Here is a 20,318-nt window from a genome sequence, read left to right on the forward strand (position 1 = left end):
TGATTTTCCTACGGTCGCAAAAATCTATCTCTAAAAGGCCTGTTTCTTGTAGTGTAAAGGGTCAAAGTCAGGCAAAAAGTCCTCATAAGGTTGGACTGCAGGAGGATTAAGAGAAATTGTATCACCAGTAGATACTTGGAAGTCTTGAAGACCCTGAAAGCTATTGGCTAAAGGGATGACAGGCAACCCAGTGTCAGGCCTTAGCTGAGGAGTAGCAACAGGTCTAGTAAGAGGTGGAGAGGTGTGATGGTAAGGTTTAGCTTGGTTTCTTTTTAAGTTACCTCTGGGCTTAGCTCTCCTTCTTGGCACAACAGCCAGCCAATCAGAAGGGGAAGCTTGCCCCCCCACGATCCCCAGACACCCCCATAGACAGCTTTGCCTCATCCAGCTGAGCCACCACTGACTCAAGACAAGGAGGGGGTCTCTTGGGACAGGTATTCAAGAAGTGCTTTGGGTCACCACATAGAGGACAGACTTCCCAAACACCTTCATAGGAAAGAAAGTACTCCTGAATGTCATAGCCAAAGTTCAAAGTAATAGATCTAGGGACAGGCTTGGTGATGTCAAGGTTAAGACAAACTCTGGCAAACTGACCCTTCTCAGCATTTTCTGAAGTGAACTTATCAAGCTTAATTGGCTGACCCACAAAACTAGCAATTTGGGTTAGGTAGTGCCAGGTCCAATACTCAGTGGGGAGAAAAGGTATTTTAACCCATTGATCAACATGAGTAATGGAGTTGAACTGAGCTTTAAATGAGGCTCTCCAGGGAATCAACACAAAATTCAGCCCTTGCACAAACCAAGGCCTATTATCCCACACCTCCTCCTTATCCAGGGGATTAGAAAATTTGATTAAAAACCACCCATTCCCAATGAATCTAAAGGACACCTCCCCCCTCAGGAAACTCCAGTCTCTCTTCATTCTAGCTATAACAGCTGCCTGGGGGACAAATTCACCCCACACTTTACCAAAAAGACAAGTGGCTTCCATAAGCTTAATTTGATCATGCTCGAGTTTTGGGGCATCTAAGGTGATGGTGGCAATATTCGAACCAGGAACCTGTGGTAGAGGATTGTGTGAACTATCCTTAGGTGAGGTATTGGGATCAATATCAGAACTGCTACCTCCCAGGAGAAAGGAGCTATGGGAGGTGTGACTGAAGAAGCTGGTAGGACCTGTATCACTAGGTAAGCTGGTATATTTAGGTTCATTGGAAATTGCAGGAGGGTTCTTCTTGAGAAGTGAGGCATAGATAGACTCTGTAGGATTGGTTGACATTAAAACACAAAGACTTAGCAGATTAAGGAGAAGAAGCACTAGGAAACAGGACTTATACTTGAAACACAAGCAAGGAAAGAGGGCTGTGAGAGAATTAGGAAAACAAGTGTAAGAAAAGAAGTACCCACATACAAAAATAACCCAGTATTTATAGATGTGTCTAGGAGTATTAAGGAGCTCAAAAGTCACCCAGGCAAGGCAATTGACACAATTCATATACAAGGAAGGATCTAGAAAAACATAATTAAATTGTATCCAAAAAGTAATCATCACCCAAATTAAAACGAAACACAAACAAACAACCTGTAAGCATTGAAACAAAGCAAAAACCAGTAATAAATGACAGAAAAGAATCGAAAAGGCAAGGAAAAGCTTAGAGAAAAACTTCCCTGAGTAGATTTTCGAAAATAGGCGAAATCTTTCCATCTCTGCATTTGGATAATCGCTGCTATAGGTCCAAATAGGGCGGTGGGTTTGTATTAGTGGAGTGAAAACTTTAATTACCCCCCTTAAACCATCATTACTGTTGCAGAACCCAAGATCTGGTGACTCAGCAAAGATCTCCACCCTTAAATCAGCGGTGCCTTGCTGATGATGCCAAGATGAAGATCGGAAAGATGAGATCTGACCTCGATACCAACGAGGTGACAATCCATTACCCAAGAAGCCATAATTACCCCTATTAAGGCTTGGTCTAAAGATTTTGAGGGGAATCTCATTCTGGAAATGGGACAAGGAGGAAGACGAACGATTTTGCAAGGCAAAATCAAGATCAGAAGTTGAACTGAACTTGGGAAGGGGGCTATACCCAATTGGGGTTTTCACTCTCTCTCTAGAAAACTTAGGTATCTCATATTTCTTTTTTTTTCCTCATTTTTTTGACTTGTATGTATATTTCTTGTTACTTATACATTATATTCTCCAATCACATAGTTATACGTACTAATTTTTTTTTATCTCAAATAGTCACATTTTATGCATATCAGTATGGTTATGTTTTATAATCTTTTTTTAATGCTGATATCGGCGGTTTTATGCGTACTTCGGTTTCATAGGACACTTATCCACATTCGTTGACAAAGAGGCCGGTTTATTTTTTAAAAATTGCCAACTTGCTATATTGCTTAGGTCATACAAATTAGTATAAAACAATTATGGTTTATAAATAATGGTCCACTTGTAATATCTTAATTAGTAATATTACTTAGATTATCTTAAATTCCACAGTACCATTAATTGAATGGTCCACCTCTCCGCATTTCATTAATTATCAAAGTTATTCAAAAAAATATTTCAACCTATAAAACATTATATTCGATAACCAAACCAAATTAAACATGGCATTAGGAATTCCTTTCCTCTTTTTAACCATTTTAAGCCAAATTAGCAATTTCGCACTTAGTGCTAATGAGATAAACGGTCAAGGTTGTACGAACCTTGACGAAAGACCTGCACCCCTAAACTATAGAAACAATGTACATCAACTCTCATCACTACTCCTATCCGATTCGTCGTCCTCCGATCCACCAACACATAGTTACTTCACAACCTCCGTGGGCGAGGTTTCCGCTCGAGCTTATGGCTATTATCTCTGTCGAGGTGATCTTAACGGTAAAGATTGTCAGAGTTGTGTAGAAACTGCTCATAAATCCATCACTAATCTAGATCGAAACATTGGTAACGATTGCTTCGTTAGCGAATCAAATGTAAAGTGCTTGATACCTTACGCAAACAGGTCGGAATTCTTGGGGTTTGGGGAAGAAATCGGGTTCAGTGGTGGCGGATATGGGGACTACTTGACATCATCCTCGTCGCAGTACAACACGACGTTGTCAAATTCGATGCAGGAACTCTTGAGAGATGCTCGTTATCAGAACTTGACTAAGGCTAATTTCGCGACCAGGGTAGTTATGGTGGAAGGATCTCGTGAGAAAATTTACTTACTTGTTCAATGTAGGCCTGATATGCCACCTATTAATTGCAGTAATTGCTTAAGTAGTATTCACGATGAGATGCGTATAGGTCGTACTACGAGCGGAAAAGTTATTGGTGTTAATTGTTTGTTGAAGTACAGTAATGAGAGTTTCTTTGGTGGTGCAAATAACAGTTTTCTTCCTAATTTTTTGAGTATTATTGTTGTCTTCGTATCTTCTGTGTGCCTCGTACTCGTGTAAACTCTTGACTATGTATTCGTATCATCTGTGTGCCTCGTACTAATGTAAACTCTTGATCGTACATTCGTATTTATGTTGTTATTCTTTCTTTAATTCCATGTATTCTGAGTTTCTGAGTACCTTCTAGTTTCTACCCATTGTCCATCATCATTCATTCACTACAAAAATATAGAGCAAGGAGGGCGACACTTTTCAAACAAAGAGGGCGATCAAATTGTCGCCTTTAAATAATTAACCAACTAGGGCGACATTATATCGTTGTCGTACACATGAACAATAGGGGCGAAATGGGTAGGGTCGCCCTTTTTGTTAAAAATACGAAAACAATAGGGGCGAACAGGGTGGGGTCGCCCTTTTTGTTAAAAATACGCCAAATTCGTTATCAAAATAATAAAACATAAGTCAGAGTTCTCGAAAATCCCAAATTCGTTATCAAAATAATAAAACATAAGTCAGAGTTCTCGAAAATCCCAAATTCGTTATGACTCCTACTCTTCTGCCAGAGTTCTTCAAGAAACTCCAAACATAAACCCTAAAATCCCAAATTCGTTTTCCATAGAAAAAAATCAATCGACTCAGTTTTTTCGTTGCCCTCTCTCTCCCTGATTCTCTCCCGAATTCCTTCCTAGATTATCCTAATTGATTGAATTTCTCAACTTCGTCTATGCTCAGTTCGTAACCTCGGGAATTTGTTCGAAAAAAGCCCGATTTATGCTGAGATTTGTTTGAGAGAAGATCAATTTCCGCAGATATTTGTTCGAGAGAAGGCCGATTTCTGCTTACTGGTATCATCTTTGAATTTTCCATGAATGTGGCAAGTGTTCTACACTTCTACTTGCATTGTTGTATCCTGTATGGTTAATGTTGTAATTGATGAAATTATAATATGGTTAATGTTGTAATTGATATCACGAAGATTGCGTTTTATTGATTTGGTTGTAATTGATGAAATTATAATATGGAGTATTATTGGGAAGATAATGCTTATAGAAGTAGAACATATGCTTCATTTGTTATATTGAGGATAAGTTGACTCTTTATTGATAATATGTTAATAGTGTTTGGAATATTGTGGAGATGTATTGGAACTCCATTTTCGGAAGCTTCACTTTATATTTTTACTGCAGTTGCAATATTGTGGAGATCTATTGGAACCCCATTTCTGAATTGTTTATTTGATCCCAATATTGAGGCTGAAGGCGCATCAAAACTCTCGTTAAAAACCTATTTGTCGGACTAATCTCAGTGTTGCAATGACTACAAACAATACCACTCCCTTTTAGAGTGAGACATAACATGATCCACTGCAGTTTTACTCTTCCCTTTACTTGGGTTAATTTACATACTTGTATACAAGTCTACGGTCTATTAGTTTGAGTCATAGACTTTCATGGGGGATGTGTATGGCTGGTAAAACCGACCATACAATTTACATGTATTTTAACAATTCTGTACTCCGCTCTGTAGTAGTCTGCAGTTGAGAACAGTTGTACATTCTGATTCTTTAGGTGATCCCTTGGTTTATTTTGTGTACCTTGTTCATACACATTTACTCAATGAACAAAATAGCAATAGTGTTCCTGAAAAATGTACTTTCTGCCCACTTTCACAAATTTACTTTATTCAATGTTGATACTCTGGTCTAGCAAAGTTGTCCTGTTATATACTCCTAGTGCAGTAGAGAGTATAAGATGTTTTTGTTTTATAGAGAGTAGTCCGTAGTTGCTAAAGGTAGAGTTAGTAAATGGGTGGTTCAGTTGGTTCGAGTCAATCATAGGTGCTTATGGTTGGGATGTTCTGTATTCTGTAATCTGGGATTAAGTTGGGGAGATTCGAATATCGGCATATCTAAGCTAATGAGATCTACTTGTACTATTATTAGTAGAAGCAGATGATGGAGATAAGCCGTGGACATAGTGGTCCGTACCTTATTAAATCACTGTCAATTTATCTACTGTATGTCGTAATCTTGGACCATGATGTCAATCAAGCTCTTTCTGAAAGAGATGGACCTTATATTCTCATCCATTCAAATTGAATATACGGAATACTACTACCATCATTGTCATTATTTGTTGACCTCAAATACGCCCGTATTTTCTACTCCTTTTTTGTAGCGTGTTCTATTCACCTGTGTTTCATATTCTTTGATGTTCATGTTATTTTATGATCAAGTTTGCAGTAGTTTCATATTCTTTGAATGACTAGTATAGTATATGTTCTTGTGATTAGATAGCATGGATAATGATAGGAGTTGGATGCATATACAAGGGTTGAGCAATCGGCTACAACCAACTTATCGAAATGGTGTTCAAAATTTTCTCGATTTTTCTTTAAAAGACACAATCCCTAATACCGGGGCTAAGAAAAGGTGTCCTTGTTTGAAGTGTCGAAATTACATCGACCATAATCGAGAGACAATGCGGGCTCATCTTTTGCGAGTAGGAATGGAGCCTGACTATAATCCGTGGATATTCCATGGAGAAGAACAACTTGACATGGGAAACATGGAAATGTTCGAGGAGGAAGGTGATTTGTTTGATGATCAAGATCCTCTCGTATCCGAGGAGATGGCTGCTTTGGTGCATGATGCCACAAATGTAGTGCCCGAGAATTTGAATGATAGAGATGAAGAGGGTAAAGACCATCCTGAAATTCCTGATAAGTTTTATAGGTTAATGAAAGATGCAGAAGAAGAATTATTCTCGGGTTGTAAAACCTTTTCAAGGTTGGAGTTCATCGTAACTCTCTTACATCTCAAGGTTAGTGGACATTGGCATGATAAGTCCTTTACTTTGCTGCTTAGTGCGTTACATAAGGCCTTCAATTATGATCCTAAATTTCCAAAGAGCTCCAGTGAAGCCCAGAAGTACACAAAAGATCTTGGGTTGAATTATGTGAAGATCCATGCTTGTGTAAATCATTGCATTCTTTATAGAAAGGAGTATGAAAATGCCGATTCATGCCCTACTTGTGAGGAGTCCAGATGGAAAGAAGGTAGTGGTGAATTTGATGATAGTGTCACATTTTCGGAATCTCAAGGGACCTCACAACGGATTCCTAGAATACCTCGTCTAGTTCTTCGTCATTTTCCTTTAGTTCCTAGGCTTCAAAGGCTTTTTATGTCTTCAAAAATTGCTAAGCACATGAGATGGCATAAGGATAGGAAGCGAGTTGATAAGGACGTATTAAGGCATCCATCTGATTCAAAGGCATGGGAGAAGCTCGATGATTCATTTCCTGATTTTGCAGCAGATCCACGTAATGTGAGATTAGGTCTTTCAACTGATGGTTTCAATCCTGGTGCACATTTAGGCACTAAGTACAGTATATGGCCAGTCTTTTTAGTGCCATATAATCTCCCACCATGGATGTGTATGACAAGTCCTTACATCATGCTATCACTCTTAATTCCTGGTCCAAAGTCCCCCGGAAATGATATAGATGTGTTCTTGGAGCCGTTGATCGATGAACTTCAAGAGTTATGGGAAGTTGGGGTGAAAACTTATGATTCACATAGTCGCCAAAATTTTAATATGAAGGCAGCGCTATTGTGGACAATGAGTGATTTTCCTGCTTACGGGAATCTGTCTGGTTGGAGTACTTGTGGTAAACTTGCTTGCCCAACATGTCATAAGCATACTTGGCACAAGCGGTTAAAGCATGGATCGAAAGAATGCTTTAAAGGTACTCGTATGTTCTTGGAACCCGATCATAGGTGGAGAAATGACAAGAAATCTTTTGATGGGGAAAAGGAGAGACGACCACCTCCTATTCCTTTGTCAGGGGATGAGATATTAGAGGCATTTGATGGTGTCCCCAATGTGATTTTTGGGAAGAAGCGAAAGAGAACCGATCGATACTTGTTTGACCAATGGAAGAAGTTGAGCATCTTCTTTAGACTTCCTTATTGGAGTAAGCTTTTGATAAGACACAACTTAGATGTCATGCATATTGAAAAGAACATGTGTGACAGTATATTAGGAACAATACTTGATATTCCTAATAAGACAAAAGACACCTTGAAAGCTCGAAAGGATTTGAAGGAGATGAATGTGCATCATAATTTAATTCCTATTAAGATAGGTGATAAATATGCCATCCCTAGAGCACCATATCAGTTGACATCTATAGAGAGGCGTAAAGTATTGGAGTTCTTGTCCAAGGTTAAAGTGCCAGATGGTTACTCTTCTAACATAGCTCGATGTGCAAGTATGGAAGATGGAAAAATCTCAAACATGAAAAGTCATGATTGTCATGTGTTCTTGCAAGATTTGCTTAAACCGGCATTTCAAGGTATCTTACCTAAGGAGGTGCTAGAACCTTTGGTTGAGCTTAGCTTATTTTTTAAGCAATTGTGTTCTAAAACTCTAAAAATTGATGTGTTGGAGAAGATGGAAAAGAGTATTGCAATTACTCTTTGCAAGCTTGAAAAGGTATTTGTTCCGGCTTTCTTTGATATTATGGTCCACCTTCCAATCCACTTGGCCAATGAGGCCAAGATAGCTGGCCCCGTGCAGTATCGTTGGCAATATCGGTTTGAAAGGTAACAAGTTATTCCTTTTATATTAATATGTGAAGTTATTTTTTTATTGCAACATGTTGTGTAATGGTTACCGCTTGTAGGGAAATGCACACAATGAAACCTACTGTGAGTAACAAAGCACAACCAGAAGGCTCGATAGCTAATGCACGCATAATGGAAGAATGTCTTTCCTTTATATCTAGATATCTAAATGGGATTGAGACCAAGTTCAATCGCATGAGTAGAAATGACATGGATAGACAAGAATCTCTGTTGTTTAAGTTATCAGTTTTCCAAAAGAAGGGGAATCCACTAGGCAAAAGAACATTTAAGCAATTGAGCTTTTTGGATTGGAAGCAAGCTCAATTGTATGTTCTGATGAATTGTCAAGAAGTACAACCATTTATAGGGTAAGCTATCATCTTTTCTATAACTATTTTATTACAAGTGTCAAGAAGTGCACTAACACTTGTATGTTGTACAGAGAGTACACCACTATACATGGGCCAAAACCAAGTCTAGTTGATTGGTTTCGATCTCAGGTAAGTGAACCGAGTGTAGTTCATTAATTTCCACTTTATATATTATGATTTAAGCTACTTAAGAAATTCATTTTCATAGATTTGGAAGCTTTACACGGAGGGGGATCCAAGAGTAACAACTGAGTTACTATCATTGTCACCCGAGTAAGAGTGTGAAAAGCTATCAAGGATACTATGTAAATGGGTATCGCTTTCACACTAAGAAGCGTCAAAGAAGGCGAAAGACGCAAAATAGTGGAGTAATTGTTAAAGGAGATGCAGAGAGTGGAGAAAAGGACTTCTTCGGGGTTTTGAAAGAAGTCATAGAACTTGAATATGATGCACCAAATAGTGGGGATACAGAACCTATTGTGGTGTTATTTCGATGTGTTTGGTTTGATGTTTATCGGCGAGGGATAAAAAGAGATAAGTTTGGCGGCGTAAGTCTCAATTTCAAAAAGTTCTTAGGGACCAATGAGCCATTTGCTATGGCATCTCAAGTAGGGCAAGTTTATTATGTTAGGGCACATAATGAGCCAGATTGGAGAATTGTTATTAAGACTGTCCCTCGTAATTTCTACAATTTCCCTATTGTTGAGGTAGATGGCACTGATGATGATCATGATGACGTTGGATTGGACTTTGAAGTACCAAATTCAGTGGAAGGTGATGAAGATGATGGTGATGTTCTCTTACCAAGAAATGATGTTCCTCCAGAGTTGGTGAATGCAAGTGATTTTGAGTTGGAAAATGAGGTTGTGAATGAAGAGGAAGAAGAAGAAGATAGTGAGCAAGATGAGCAAAGTGAGCTAGACGATGAAGAAGAAGAAGAAGAAGAAATCCCTGGGGGCTTGTATGACTTGGACAGTGAATAACTCATCGGCTTGCTGCTAAGCAGCTTTTTTGTTTCTCATTTATGCTACTAGTTATATGTATTCAGGACCTAATTTGAATTTGTTAATCTTTAATGGAACTTAATATTTCTTATTGTTTGTCCATTACATAAATTCCTAATTTATAAGTCTTGTTCCTAATTTCAATCTGTTTGCATCTGGTTTTGACCTTAATATCTGCCCCTCCTTTACTTTCTGGTTTAGTTGTTTGCATCTGGTTTTGACCTTAATATTACATAAATTTCTAATTTATAGGTCTTGTTCCGTTGTTTTCAGGAGTTGATTTGATGGCTTCTAGCTCAAGAAATTTGCCCGAAGGTGAGTATATATGATTGGTTTCTAGCATTGTTATTAGAATCTGTAAACTAACCACGTTCTGTGGAGCTTTTGATATCGATTTCTGATTTTGCAGGAGAAAGAACAATCAATCTAGACACTCAATCATCATTATCGCAACTAGACTCTACCACTCAACAACATAAGAAAAAAAGACAAGGTATATAACTTTATAAAATCTATCTGGATGCATGCACTTCTGTTTTCTATATTTGGACGATCCTAAACTTAATATTATGAGTAAGCCTTTTCATGTTGTGCCGTGACTTGCCTCATCATCATCATCATGTTGAGCTTCAGAGCATGGTATCTTATCACATCTTGCGAGATCTGTGATTGCAATTCTTCGACTGTGGGTGTACTCCAGAGCATCGAATTGCTTGCAGATCTCTTCAACGTCATTGTCTATTATTTTCCCCATCTCTTTAAGCTTGAATATAACATACTCAGATTTACTGCAAACACCAAAATACTGTTAAAAACAGGTGGTGGATCCAGAAATTTAAGAAAAACACAGACAAAATTATAATCCGTGGTATCAAGTTTTCTATCTAGGTTTACACTTTTAAGTTAAGGTAGTGGCCCTTGTTTTAATTACTTTCTCCCCTACCAGTTAGGCTCTGTTTGGTTTGGTGTAAAACGATTTTCTCTTTTCCAATCATTCTACGTTATTTGGTTTGGCAGTGGATGAAAAATAAATTGAAAATTCTTTTTCATTTGAAATGAAGGGAAATCACCTTTCCACTTTTCTTCCTTACATTCTTCTTCCTTCTTTCCATCAATATTCCCCCATTGAATTTCAAGATAGTATTACTGTAGGTAATGCTAAATGGTAAGGTCTGATTCAGCCAGATTCCACCAGATCGTAAATCAGCTCTTGTACAACTGTTCCTGTAGAACTCTTGTGAACTAATCATTAGCTGTTGCATCTTCGGGGAAATAGATGTGATAATGTATGATGATCCATTGAGAGTGTAGCTACTGCTTTTTGAGTAACAGAAAGTAGAACTACTACTACAATTTGCAACTGTACCAGAAGCAGGGGTAAGAGCTAGCATATTTTTTTGTTCCCAACATAAGTTTAGTTAATTAGTTTAGAAAAGCATGTACCTTAAGCCTTAAGCAATAAAAATCTTCTGTGTGTTAGTGCCGACTTTATTTAGAGCTGATGATTTACTGACACCATAATTAATTGGGATTCTAAAATGAGTTGGGTTGTGTTAGCTAGTAGTCTTCCCTTCTCTGCTAAAAGTTTTATGTTCAAAAAATACGACGAGGGGTTGAAGCTGAGTGACTATGATGTACACTAATAGGATCTTGAGAAGGCACGAGAGAGTTTCGAATTCACAGTGTAAGAGAACATTTTTCAGGATTCAGAAAATTGTGAGTTAAAAAAAAGGTTGAACCAATTTGCAATCTTAGAAAAAGTGGATGAAATGAAGAAGCATATAAAACCTGATCAACCAACTCAAATGATCAAATAGAAATCTAGTTACATTAAGAGTGATAAGGAGAAATCGGAACAAAGTATATGCTAGTCTGACCTATGATACCATGCTGAAATTAACAAACAATGAACTAAGCACACATTGAACTAATCTGACAGATCTGTTTATGAATGCGATCTGCTAAGAGACTTCTAACTTCCTATTCTGTTTATACAAGAGTTCTAATGTTACATGAAGCTTCCTAACAAAAAAATAACATCAACCTAAGCATGACATTAGTATATGTAACATACTTCAATTTAGTCTTTGCCATACTTTTACAAGAACCGTGCATTGTATTCTTGTTAGACTGTATTACTAATGCGTGGCTGAAACTTGACAATTGATGAAAATAGCCCAATTTATTGCCATTTTCTGTTTTTTCTTTGAAAAGTGATAACAGTTTCACCTCTCGTATGCTTCTGCCTTGCCATTGCATGTACGCAGTACAAATCAAGAACTAAATGGTGAAGTTATAGCCTAATAGACTAGGACTTTCATTCGTAGTTGCAGTGGATAGACTAATAGACTATATGTATTGTGCTGGTTGATGCCGCAGTAACTAAGCTTGAGTCTGCAAGAAAGTTGCTTTATGTTATCGCATAGGAGTAGACAGGTTCTGATATGGCTGCCCTTGACTTATTTTATTTGTGTTCTTTTTTGTTTAGGTCCTTTTCGAGGTCCAAGTAGAGCACTTAAATATAAAAAACTTAGAAGTACCGAACCAGGAAAGGTTAAGGTTCATATTCCGTCCTCATTGGGAGCTGCTGTGGGTAAGAATGCAAACCAATTTGTGGGTGAATGTGCTGATTGGGTGAAGGAAATATGCCCTCTTAATGTTCAAAGCTGGAATGATATGCCTGAAGACGCAATAGATCGGTTGTATAGTAGGATTCATGAATGAAAACCCCCAAAATTTTTGTTGATTCTTAGTAAGTTCAAGTTATTGTCTTGTTAGCAGCTGATTTTTTTCTACTGACTTTTTTGTAGGCAAAGTTTGACTTCGGTGAAGGTGCACACATTCCAAAAGCGATACACATTCAGTGCTCTAACCTTTATAGGCATTGGAGAGAAAGGTTGAAGGCTGACCATTTTACAAAGTGCAAAAGTTTGAAAGAAGCAGAACGTGCTTGTCCAGCAACTATAGACCTTACCCAATGGAGGTGGCTTATATATAATTATTGGGGCAATCCTAAACAGAGGGTAAGTATAGTGAATATGCTTATACTATTAGCGTTATAATAACTTTATTAATCTAATTTGTTAATGTTGTAAATTTAAGGAAAAGAGTGAAAAGAATCGGGCGAATGCTCTTTCAAAGAAGATTAAGTCCGCATGTGGTGCCAAATCAACCGCTAGGATAATTTATGAATTGGTGAGCTTCTGTAAGTCTTAATTTCAAATTCGAATTCCTCTCTGGTTTGTTTACTCATTTGTGTACTTTAAGTTTCTAGTTTGAATACTATCATTTTACTTTTCCTAGGAACTTGAGGCAGAAAATGAGCAGGAGGTCAATGAAGATGAGCATGAGGTCAATGAAACTAATGGTGATCCTATATATTTGAAGCTATGGGAAAAGTCAAAGAGGTACGTAATTGGATTATTTATATTCAGTGCATAATTTTTTCTCTTATTGCAAATTTTTATCTTCTTAGTTTTATCACCATAGGCATAAAAATGGGAAGTTTGACGATGAGGCCGAAATCAAGTACAAGGCATTTAAAGAGTTACATGAAAAAGAAGTCAGAGAGAAAGGAGCTGACAAACTTATTTTGGATATTGCCTACAAAGAAGTGCTTGGATATCGTCCGGGTTATGCACATGGGTTAGGTAAAGGTCACCCTGTGTTATCCAAGGATGGGAAGAAAGGAAGAGCAGAGCTAGAAGCTAATGTGGAGCATCTGCAGAATGAAAATAGCATGATCAGAGCAGAATTTGAGTCTCATAAACTGGAGGCTAAGAAGAAACAGCAAGAATTAGAACAAAAGCTTCAGTTAATCATGGACAAGATTGGCTTGACATAAATAAGGTAAGTTTTAATATTAAAGTGAAATTATTTTGAATATAAACTCATGGGAAAGGGGGGTAAATGCAATCATTTTATGGGGAGATGTTGCCGAAATTAGGACGTGGGTGTTGTGTTGGGGCGGCTGATTGCAGGAAGTCAGGGAGGGTAGCTAGTTTTGCAGTTACAGTTAGATGTGTGGTGTTTGTTGGTGCTTTGTGGCAGTTTGTTGCAGTTACAGTGACTTGTTGTCTTTATAATGAAACAGATAGTGTATTGATAAATGTATAGCCTAGGTTTTCTCTTACTTTTTTTAAATTGCTGTTATATTTAATCATTGCTCCGGTGCAATGAAGCATAATTATGTTTATAATTATGGATGGAAGTTAATGGAAGTTAATGAACTAATAGGCTCGGCTTGGTTTGGTTATTTTTTTCTCGAGTTTTGGCACTTGAGGCAGTACGGGCTTTGATAGTTCAGGTACTGTAGGCTTAGGGAGTTCTGGTGTTATGAGTTTAGGTAATTCAGTCTTTTTTGGTCCCTCGAGCTTTGGCATTTCAGGCAATGTAGGCTTAGGGATTTCTGGTATGGTAGGCATAAAGTTCTGGCTGGATAAAATTTGAAAATTTTAAGCATTTAGTATATATGTTGAATAAAATATCAATGTTTACTTCAATTGCAAACCCTGCATTGCTGTTGTGTTTCCTGTCAATGCAATTATCTGTTGCAGGCCTCTTGTCCTGCATTACTTTAATTTTGCTTTGAAGTTTAGAATGAGAATAAAGTTGCCTGTCATTCTATTTCTGTGGCTGGAAGTATATCAACTGGTGAATGTGTTCATATTAATTTAGTGCAGTCCGTAAAAATCGTCAGAGTTTACCGCAATCCAAAAAAATAATAATTGCTAGCTAGGCCGATCATTCCACACTAGTTTCAGAGGATGTCTAGGCAAGTTACAATAGTATCTGGCCTAGTGGATGTCATGTTGGATCTTTGGACTGTTTGGGGAGTGCTTGCTCCTTTTTCTAAGAATTTGGATCACCATTGCAAAATGTGGGAATCTGATGCTGGAATTGTTTGTATGTTTAATAATTAATAAATACAGGTATGCTTCTGCTAGGTCTCAATCATGCCCCTTTTGTCGAGATTGTCTAAAAGGAATTAAGCCAGGTGACCTTTGGATTTACACTGATGAATGCTATATTGTTGATTTATCAGTTATCAATTTATCAGATAAGTTGCCACTCGTGGATATCCATATCCTGAGTCTATGTCCTATGATTGTCACATTGGATGATCATGCTTGTTGGTAGTTTTTAATGTACAGGCAACTTAATTAGTAAATAATACTTATAATAGAAAGCTATTTTGTGTTGCCTATAATGTCGTTATTCCTGTCTATTACTTGGCTTTACATGAGGTTCTCATTTTCTTTGAGTGTCATTGTAGAACTGATCTGTGTTGGTGGTTGATTCATGGAATTTTAATGGGCAAAAAAATCGGGTATGGTTTACAGTTCTTGCAAGTGGTTAATGATCAATCAAACACCTACCAAGATACTCCACTGAATTGATCAGTTTAGACGAATAGATAAGTTTTTACCATTATTTTTGGTGACTTGTAGCATAAGATTATGATTTCCCCTGAATATTTAGAGGACTTGAGTTATTTACATCAGGTTTTACTCTTGATCACTATGAGGCGCATAAGTGTGCGTGCCTCCACTAGTCCACTCCCTGGATTTAGTTTGTGTGATATGTCTAAAACCGAAAACCATATCTAGGCCATCATGGACTTTTTTTGACTTTTTTCTGTTATTAGTATCTGAAGTATCATAATTATAGTTCCCTAGCTTGGATAGGCATGAAACCCCTTTCATCTTCTGGCTAGCTCATGCATGTAGTATTGGCATCCTTATCCTCCATTGCTATGATCGAGATGGTTGCTATATATTGTTCATCATGCCTAGCACAGGATTCTCAAACGGTGGTTAATCATATTGAATGTTTATATAGCCAAAGAATCTATAAACAGACCAAAAATGAATGTGATAATTTCTGTCAGCATAGATTTGGCTGATGTTCATATTACAGTATGGACTAATTACCGTATCATGATCTTGGTTTCAATATGCTTCTGATTTTCAGAACTCTTGCAAATTTTTTGTATAACATAATTGTACACTTAAAATATTATTCGGATTTTCCTTGTGTTAAGAAAATGTTATTTGTATATATACTGAAGCATGTTGCTGCTGGTATCAAGTTATGCAGGTTTCTGACTCTAGTTAAGAGATAGATTAATTGCCTAATTGGCTAGTTTCATGATATCAATTGGAGCAGTGATTGAATGGTATTTGCCTGTCATAAAAGGAGAATTCATGATATCAATTGTCTGCTTACAGGAAATATGGTTCTATATTCAACTCTACTGCCTGAAACTTTCGTGGTTTCAACTCTACTGCATGTTTCTATATTCAACAGGAAATATGGTTCTATATTCAACTCTACTGCATGTTGAGAAGTTCTAATTTCTCTATATTTTGCTTACAGGAAATATGGTTTTTTTGGCCTTGACGAGTTTGCTGATCGGTACATCTTCTTTCGGAGTCCATCTTTTGTTGCATGAGAAGTTGGTTTTCCTGTTAACTTCACATACTCAGTTATGCTTAGGAGCTTTATGAAGTAAGAACTATTTTGTAATTAGGATGTAAAGTCATTGCTTGCTGCAGTCAGGAAATTCGTCTTTTTGGAGGCTGTAAAAGAAACTTTCGAAAGCAATGTGCAATATTTGAAATAGTTTATGGAATGAATTATTTCTATGTCAGGTTCCTGCCTAGCCATCAAATTGTTTTTTTTAAAAATAAAATTATTATCAAAGAGGGTGATATCAGGTTGTTGTATTTGATTTTGAACAAAGAGGGCGAAACACTTGCCCTTGTTGACATGATTTAAAAGGGCGAGCAAATGTGTTATGCCGTCCTTGATTCCAAGCAAAGAGGGCGAAGCCAGATGCCTTTCTTGAATGTAACAACCAGGGCGACATAAACTGCCCTATTAGATCTTAACCAAAGAGGGCGCTTATTATTATTTGCCCTGGAAAGCTAATACAACGGTTGTAACAGGGCGATGTTGAGGGCGATTATAGGGTCGCCTTTGTAGCTTATCAGGGCGATATTTTGATCAAAGAGGGCGACTTATTTCGCCCTCTTTGGTCTTATATGTTGTAGTGATTATTGTACAGGAATAAAGATAACCTACCAAACCATTCATCTCCTAGCAGAGCGGTCTACCGCTTGACAAGCCTTCTAGCAGAGCAATCGCAAAGGTAATCAGTGAAAGCAACACAAGCTCCCAAGGAACCGCGCAGACCCATAGGTCTGCGAGACAACCGCCTGCTAGACAACAACAGAGGTACGTCGTTAAGCAAAAGGACAAATAGCAAGTACATCACCAATGTATACGCGGAAGCATCTGAATAGGCCAAAGTATTGAATAGTACGCCTATAAATACTACCGTCCCCATTCATTTGCGGACACGTTCAATACAAGTACAACTCTTAACCCTCTCTACTTTCTCTCTCTAGAGTATTAATTTGTTTGCTGACTTAGGCATCGGAGGGGGTTTCCTCGGTTAAACCCCCGAGGTTAGCTTACGTTCGTTCTATTAGACAGGACACCATCTCCAAGCAGAGCATCTCTCCGGTTCCATACTTGGAACAATTATCAAGGATAATTCGACCATTTTCGAATTCTTTAAATGTTAAGCTGTAAAACGCAGTGTCGATAGCTTCTTGCAATCTACTAGATCTCATCAGATCATAACTTTCTTTATCAAGGATAATTCGACCATTTCATGCCAAATTGTTGCAGAATGATGATGATCAAGGCTACACATCATCAACTTATTAGTCCACTAAGAAAATTTTAAGCAATTAGTTTCCCCTAAGCATTTCCGTAAAGATCTTATACTACAAGAAATAATATTACTTAAAAGATCAATTACAAAGGTTTTGTCGTGAAATAGGGTCGTCATAATTGAAAAGCCCCGTCCAAAAAGACAAGTGAAAGCTAGAGGTCGTTAGTAGATTTTGTGGGATAAATTATGAAGGGTTTTATCATGAAATCCGTCACAAAAGGGATGGGTTTCGAGCCCGTCAATGGGATTTCTTTTGTTAGCGCTATATATGAATTACGGAGTAATGAACTGAGGAAGAATATTCGGATATTAGATATGTGCTTGTAAATACATATCATAGTAAAAGACAAAATAGAAATAAGGACAAAAAAGAAATTAAATGGTACTTTTTTAAACAAAAATGATACTTTTTTTTTATAGAATGGTACTTTTTTTACATAAATATATGGTACTTCCTTTTTTGTCTTTTACCTATTTGTCTTTTAGTTGATATGCGTGTTGCCACATATACCTGATATCCGAAAAACAATCTCGTAATTGAAGTATATATTTAGTTCACTGGATTATGTTAAAGATCGACATCTTCTGAATTTTTATTTCAAAAAATTGAGCAACCTTGATTACATCCAAGCACTAAATTGACTTCTTCGAGCTCAAAACGGTCATTTGAGAGAAATTCAAAGATGTACAAAATAACAGAAATACCTTTTTTTTTGTCGCCAAGGACTTTGACTCTGTCCTCTTTCTCTCAACAGGTTGTAGACGAATTAAAATTTGATCTCATCCACCTTCAAAAGAAGCGTCAATACCATTTTAATTTCGAAATCATTGCTTTTTTTTTTTTTAAAGGTAAAGTATATTAACAAGCGCAAAGAAAAAACCTCCTCATAAGTTAGCTCTTAAACACTAATCTTCTAGGAGGGACCCTAAAGAAGAGCTTGAGGAATACAACCGACCAAAAACACTGTAAGAAGTCAGTCCACTCCCTATCTATACGACTAATCTTCTTCTCTATTGTATGAATGCATCTACTTTTTACGAGAAATTAAATATGCTTTACAGTTTTGTCAATCCCACATATTGTATGCTCCCAGTATCCTTTATTCCTGACTTGCCATATGTTAAGATATGTTAAGATATTAGATATTATTCTGTGAATATTCTGTAGAGTCCTAACTATGGTAAGTTACCTAATGTGTACCTAGGGTTTAGGTAACTGAGTTGTACTATATATACGTGTGTTATCAATGAGAATGATACGAGATTACACAATATTTGACATGGTATCAAGAGCCTAGGTTAAAAACCCTAGATTTTTTTTCCGCACGAGTTTGAGAGAGTTTGAGAACAGCGAATTCCTTCGCTTGTTGAGTACTGCGTTCTGAGGAGTTACAAATTCCTAGGGCATAACAATGGGTAATGACGAGGAGCCACCACAAAAGACAATCGCCGCCGCCGTCGACCTGGACTACTATCTTGGGTCAGGTGACGGCCCCGGTATTGTCATCACCCCTGTAAAACTTCGAGGAGCGTCGAACTACGATGAGTGGGCCAAAGCGGTTCGTCGCTCGATGATTTCAAAATTCAAATTTGGTTTTCTTGATGGGTCTGTGAAGGAGCCCATTACGGACGAGACGAAGATGAAACATTGGATTGCGGTCAATTCGATGGTGGTGTCTTGGATCACAAACACCATTGACGAGAGTTTGCGTTCGAATCTGGAGGACTTTGATATTGCTCACGAGTTGTGGAGTCATTTGAGGACGCGGTACTGCGTCGTGTCGGGCACCAGGGTCTGCCATATTAAGATGGCTCTGAGTGGTTGCAAGCAGGGCACGTCTGAGGGCGTCATGGAGTACTATGGCCGCTTGTCGAAGGTATGGAAGGAGTACGTACAGTATGCACGAGTTCCCAGGTGTGTATGTGCGGGTTGTACGTGTAATATAGCGAAGCAGGTGGGGGAAATTCACGATGAAGATCGTCTGCACTATTTCCTAATTGGCCTGGATGATCACTATGAAGCCATTCGTGCACAACTGTTAGCACGATCGCCGTTGCCAGGACTCGACGAGGCGTACCAGACGGTTATGAATACCGAGACCATGCGCGCCAAGGCTGCGAGAGGTCCGGAGAGTGTCATGGCGTTCAAGGTCGAGACTAAGGCTCGGTCGAGGTCGGGAGATGTCAGTCGCAGATTTTGTGGTCATTGCAATCGTGAGGGTCATGAGGAAGAAACTTGTTATCAGCTGATTGGATTTCCTGAATGGTGGGATGAGAAGAAACGAGGAGGACGAGGGCCTGGTCGAGGAGGCAGGACGTCGATTAGAGGAGGCAGAGTAGCTCGCGGGGCAGCGTCGTCGACCAGTGGTGTCGCTCGTGCCAATGCCGTGAGCAATGCCACAGGAGGGGCGACAACCACTGTGACGAGTGGAGACGGATCGCAGGGTGCAGTGACGACAACCAATCATGAGCTTGTTGGGGTGACGAAGGAGCAAGTCCAGCAAATAGTTGACATCTTGTCACGACCTTCAAACAAGTTGCAAGGTAATCTTGATTTACGTTGGATTGTTGACAGTGGGGCATCACGTCATGTGACGGGTGATATTTCAATCCTGAGAAATATCAAGACATCAAGAAATCAACAGGTTGTGTTGCCGGACGGTCAACCTGCAAATTCAAACCAATATGGTTCGGTGGTCTTGGAGGATGGTTTCGTGCTCGATAATGTTCTATTTGTGCCTAAATTGAACTGCAATTTAATTTCTGTAACTCAATTAAGTGACGAATTACATTGTGCTGCTCAATTTACTAACAAAATGTGTGTTCTTCAGGACCGCTCGACGAGGATGGTGATTGGCGTAGGTGATCGACAGGAAGGACTATATTTTTTCCGTGGGGCTCCAAAGGTTCGTGTGCTAGCAGTGGAGTGTGTGGTCGACTTGTGGCATCAACGGATGGGGCATCCGTCGGAAAAAGTGTTGCAGTTACTTCCTCATGTGAGTCATAAGATTAGGAAGAATAAAACAATTTGTGATGTATGTCCGCGGGCGAGACAATGTAGGGAGAGTTTTCCAGTTAGTGTTAGTCGTGCTAGTCGCACATTTGAATTGGTTCATCTTGATTTATGGGGACCCTACAAGACTCCCTCGTCTTGTGGGGCAAAGTATTTTTTTACCATT

General features: G+C 38.3%; 5 protein-coding genes across 6 annotated transcripts; all 5 read left to right on the top strand.

Annotated features, from left to right (window-relative positions):
• Positions 1-2,616: 2,616 nt before the first annotated feature.
• Positions 2,617-3,453, top strand: LOC110775386 (putative cysteine-rich repeat secretory protein 7). Its single transcript, XM_021979996.1, has one exon. It carries the CDS (start codon positions 2,617-2,619, stop codon positions 3,451-3,453), a length of 837 nt encoding a protein of 278 aa, XP_021835688.1.
• A 418-nt stretch (positions 3,454-3,871) lies between these two features.
• Positions 3,872-12,119, top strand: LOC110775382 (uncharacterized). The gene is made up of 4 exons (XM_021979993.2): positions 3,872-4,238; positions 9,669-9,710; positions 9,805-9,888; positions 11,884-12,119. Exons 2-4 carry the CDS (start codon positions 9,680-9,682, stop codon positions 12,117-12,119), a joined length of 351 nt encoding a protein of 116 aa, XP_021835685.2. The 5' UTR covers positions 3,872-4,238; positions 9,669-9,679.
• LOC110775385 (uncharacterized) lies at positions 4,238-9,332 on the top strand. 2 transcript variants are annotated; one of them, XR_008922938.1, is made up of 3 exons: positions 4,238-8,388; positions 8,463-8,520; positions 8,600-9,332. XR_008922938.1 is itself a non-coding variant. In XM_056830935.1 (2 exons), exons 1-2 carry the CDS (start codon positions 5,691-5,693, stop codon positions 7,883-7,885), a joined length of 2,097 nt encoding a protein of 698 aa, XP_056686913.1. In that variant the 5' UTR covers positions 4,238-5,690; the 3' UTR covers positions 7,886-8,008. The 2 variants fall into 2 exon arrangements, 1 of the variants encoding a protein (XP_056686913.1); XM_056830935.1 differs by lacking the exons at positions 8,463-8,520; positions 8,600-9,332 and having other exon boundaries at positions 4,238-7,749; positions 7,848-8,008.
• LOC110775380 (uncharacterized) lies at positions 12,116-16,057 on the top strand. The gene is made up of 6 exons (XM_056831915.1): positions 12,116-12,136; positions 12,206-12,418; positions 12,498-12,590; positions 12,699-12,802; positions 12,885-13,244; positions 15,774-16,057. The coding sequence occupies exons 1-5, from the start codon at positions 12,116-12,118 to the stop codon at positions 13,237-13,239; spliced, it is 786 nt and encodes a 261-aa protein (XP_056687893.1). The 3' UTR covers positions 13,240-13,244; positions 15,774-16,057.
• A 3,106-nt stretch (positions 16,058-19,163) lies between these two features.
• LOC130462526 (uncharacterized) lies at positions 19,164-20,078 on the top strand. The gene is made up of 2 exons (XM_056830936.1): positions 19,164-19,683; positions 19,971-20,078. The coding sequence occupies exons 1-2, from the start codon at positions 19,227-19,229 to the stop codon at positions 20,003-20,005; spliced, it is 492 nt and encodes a 163-aa protein (XP_056686914.1). The 5' UTR covers positions 19,164-19,226; the 3' UTR covers positions 20,006-20,078.
• The last annotated feature ends 240 nt before the right edge of the window (positions 20,079-20,318 follow it).

Source organism: Spinacia oleracea, chromosome 6 (genome assembly GCF_020520425.1).
Source record: "Spinacia oleracea cultivar Varoflay chromosome 6, BTI_SOV_V1, whole genome shotgun sequence".
In the NCBI taxonomy this organism is placed as follows: Eukaryota; Viridiplantae; Streptophyta; class Magnoliopsida; order Caryophyllales; family Amaranthaceae; genus Spinacia; species Spinacia oleracea.